This window comes from Arachis duranensis, chromosome 5, assembly GCF_000817695.3.
Source record: "Arachis duranensis cultivar V14167 chromosome 5, aradu.V14167.gnm2.J7QH, whole genome shotgun sequence".
Lineage (NCBI taxonomy): Eukaryota > Viridiplantae > Streptophyta > Magnoliopsida > Fabales > Fabaceae > Arachis > Arachis duranensis.
In genome coordinates this window covers 90,134,832-90,138,104 of record NC_029776.3, presented here as the reverse complement: position 1 = coordinate 90,138,104, position 3,273 = coordinate 90,134,832, and the positions used below count along the sequence as shown (strand labels likewise).

The 3,273-nt window shown below is 28.8% G+C and overlaps 1 protein-coding gene across 1 annotated transcript; it reads right to left on the bottom strand.

The window, feature by feature from the left end:
• Positions 1-303: 303 nt before the first annotated feature.
• LOC107490181 (uncharacterized) lies at positions 304-2,350 on the bottom strand. The gene is made up of 2 exons (XM_016110955.2): positions 1,434-2,350; positions 304-393 (listed from the first exon to the last, which is right to left on the bottom strand). The coding sequence occupies exons 1-2, from the start codon at positions 2,174-2,176 to the stop codon at positions 375-377; spliced, it is 762 nt and encodes a 253-aa protein (XP_015966441.2). The 5' UTR covers positions 2,177-2,350; the 3' UTR covers positions 304-374.
• Between the last annotated feature and the right edge of the window lie 923 nt (positions 2,351-3,273).

Sequence of the window (3,273 nt, the reverse complement as noted above, 5' to 3'; positions counted from 1 at the left end):
AATAATAATAATAATAGTAGTATTTTAGTCATTTTTTATAATAAAAATATTATAGTTATTTTTATAAAAAATATTAATTTAAATTAATTTAAAATTTGGTTATCAATTTTTTAATTAAATCGATTTATTTTATCTAATTTTGATAAAAATAATATAATTTAATTACTTATATAAATTAAATATTAATTATTAAAAAATATCTAAAAAAAAAGATGTTTTACTCATTTTTATGTGGGAACTCCCGTAATAAAAACTCATACATCAAATTAAATCGTATCTCTTCTCTTGTCCTCCAAATTTCACGTGCACAATCTCCGATTGATAATTAAGAACCTAGGGTTTGTCTTCTAGTGCTACGAGGAAATGTCAACTTGTCAAGCATGCAACATCTTCCTTTAAAAACGAAGCAAAAGTTAAGACAAGTACTATGCATTCCACTAATGTAAATTAAAATTAGTAAATTACAGAAAGGGTAGCCAATTGAAAGTTGCCATATGTGTTTGAATGACATGGTTAGAAGAGCTATGATCACGCCCGAAAAGTAAAAAGGTAAAAACTCTTAGCTAATTGCTTTGTCTCTGCAGCTTCTATTTTTAACCTTGGAAAAATATACGGCTACTATAGATCTACCACACAAAACAAATAAAATTGATAAAGAAAAATTAATAGGTAAATAATTTTTAATCAACTAACTTTAAATAAATATAATTAATAATAATTAATTATATATTTTAAAAAAAAAATAAATAATTACTAATTAATAATAATTAATATAAAATTTAATTTAAAAATATTTATTGATTTGTTATTGATTAGATTCCTATTAGTTACTTAATAAAATTAATTGATAAATAATAATCTAATTCCACCCTCCTTTATTTAAATAATAAAATTATTATATTACAGTTGCATCTTTAAAATAAGTCACTATGTACTTCAAATAATAAAATAGACAAAACTAAATTTTATTTTGAATGTGCTTAAATATAAATAAGAAGTGTGTGTGTGAAATTTAGATTAAATTATCAACATTCATCATTTATTAGAGTGTATAGAAATTTGTCACACTAGTTTGTTTATAACCAATAATAATGAATATAGAATCAATGGAAAAGGTTACTAATAATTAGTAGCAAGATAAATTTCATCACTCTTAGATTTTCTCTTCAATTTCTTTATTATCATAACATTTAAGAACAAAATCGATAGACTAATGTTAAATATATTTATATAAAAATATTACATATTAAAAATTATTAATAAAAGGTGAGAGAAAATAAAAAAAAGTTCTTAAGCCATAAAATAAATTAAAAAAATTATCCGAATATGATTTGTCATGTTGGTACAAGTGTATATGCCAAAAGCCCAAAACAAATCCAAAAAGTAAACCTAGAATTCATAGAAGTAGGTAGAAACAAAAAGGGGAGAATCACCATGAAGGAGAAGTAGAAGGGGAAGCAGATGAAGAGGAGAGACAATTATTGTTGCTATGTGACTGGTCACTTGCCGAGAAGGTAACCCTAAGCGAAGAAGCCTCTTCAGGGAGCTTCTTCATTCGACTCAAATCGACATCATCATCATCATAATCATCTAATTGAGAAGGGGAAGTTTCTGGTGTTTCAAACGGCGTCGTCATCATCACTTTGCCCTCTTCTTTTTCTTCTTCTTGGTTCTCGTAAATGGGGTTGGATATGTACACAAGGTGCTGCTCTGGCTCCCCATTAACATTACTGCACTCGTGATGATGATGATGATGATGAGGAGGAGGAGGGTGTTGTTCTACTTCTTGTTGAAGTTTCTTTGGAGTAGGTGGAGCTCTGTTAATGAAGGAAGCAAGTGGGGAAGGAACAGAGACAAGTCCGATGCTATGAGGGGTACTTTCATTTGCATTTGGATTTGGTTCTTCTGCCATGCAAACAAGGGAAGGAAAAAGGAAGCTTCTAGGAGGCTGGAATACGCCTTGTGCATAAACATTGTTGTTGTTATTCTTCAAGGTTGGATAAGAAGCGGCGGGTGTGGTGGTGGTGGTGGTGGTGTTGGTTCTGGGGTGGCGGCGGCGGAGCAAGAGGGAACAGTAGAGTTCAGCAAGGAGGACAAGGATGAGGGCGAGAACAATGGCAAGGCTTAGAACCGTTACCAAGGTTGCTCCCATGATCATCTTTGATGTGGCCTTCATATTAATTATGATCTTTGGAACACTATGGTCTATGGCCTTAATTTGAGGACCTTGGCTTTATTGTTGGTGGTGTGAGGGGCAAAGGCACGGTAATAAAGAGGGAGAGAGGGGAAGGACTCCTTTTTGGCGGGAACTGTCTTTTTTACCTTTTGACAAGGGATGGAAATGGAATGAAGTAAGTTAAGGGCATGGAATCTTGAAAATAACTCCTAGGGAAGGGTAAAGGCTTTTTCTGTTTGAGTTCTGACCCTAGTAGTAGTAGTAGCAGACTAGCAGTAGTTAAAAGTTCTGACTTTTGACTACAACGATACTCAGAGCACACAAATTTGCCGGTTTTTTTTTTTAAAAATAAAATAAAAATTTTATTATTTTTTTAAACATAATTTTTAGACTTTAATCCTTTAAATATGATTTTTTTAGTATTTGAATTACAAGTCGTGGGTTTTGAAAACTTTAAGGGAGTTTGAGAGAGGATAAGGCGAACTTTATAAAAAGTATAGAATTTATTGGAGTAAAGCTAACTTGTTATTTTTTATAGAATTTGTTGAGATCTGACGAACTTGCCTAAATACAAAAAATATTATATTTGGAGAATTAAAGTTCAAAAATCGTATTTGATAAAATAATAAAATTTTTTATTTTATTTAAAAAAAAACACAATTTGCCCGCTTATTATTTTTGAATGTGTGATAGAGAGATGTATATCACAAAATAGTGAGATTATATAAATTTGGTGTTTCTAATTTTTTTTGTATTGTTTTATTTTTTAAACAAATGATCACAAATCGGACTTTTCGATTTTTGTTTTTAAAAGTTAAAAAAATTTTAATATTAAACTTGAACTGTCTGATTTTATTTTTAAAAATAAAAATAAAAAATAAAAAATACAAATTGAATCCTCTGATTTATAATTTAGTCGTCTGATTTAAATAATATCAATTAAAAAAAATAACGTTATATAAAAAAATACCTAATCTTTCAATAATATGTTACATATATATTTAATCAATATTTAAAAAAATTAACCTTTGGCTTCATGCTAAATATTTAGAAGAAAGTGAATATTATGGTGTTATATATAATTATCTAATTTATTA

Coding starts and splice junctions, on each gene's coding strand:
- LOC107490181 (XM_016110955.2), bottom strand. CDS start 2,176: ATGAAGGCCACATCAAAGATGATCATGGGAGCAACCTTGGTAACGGTT.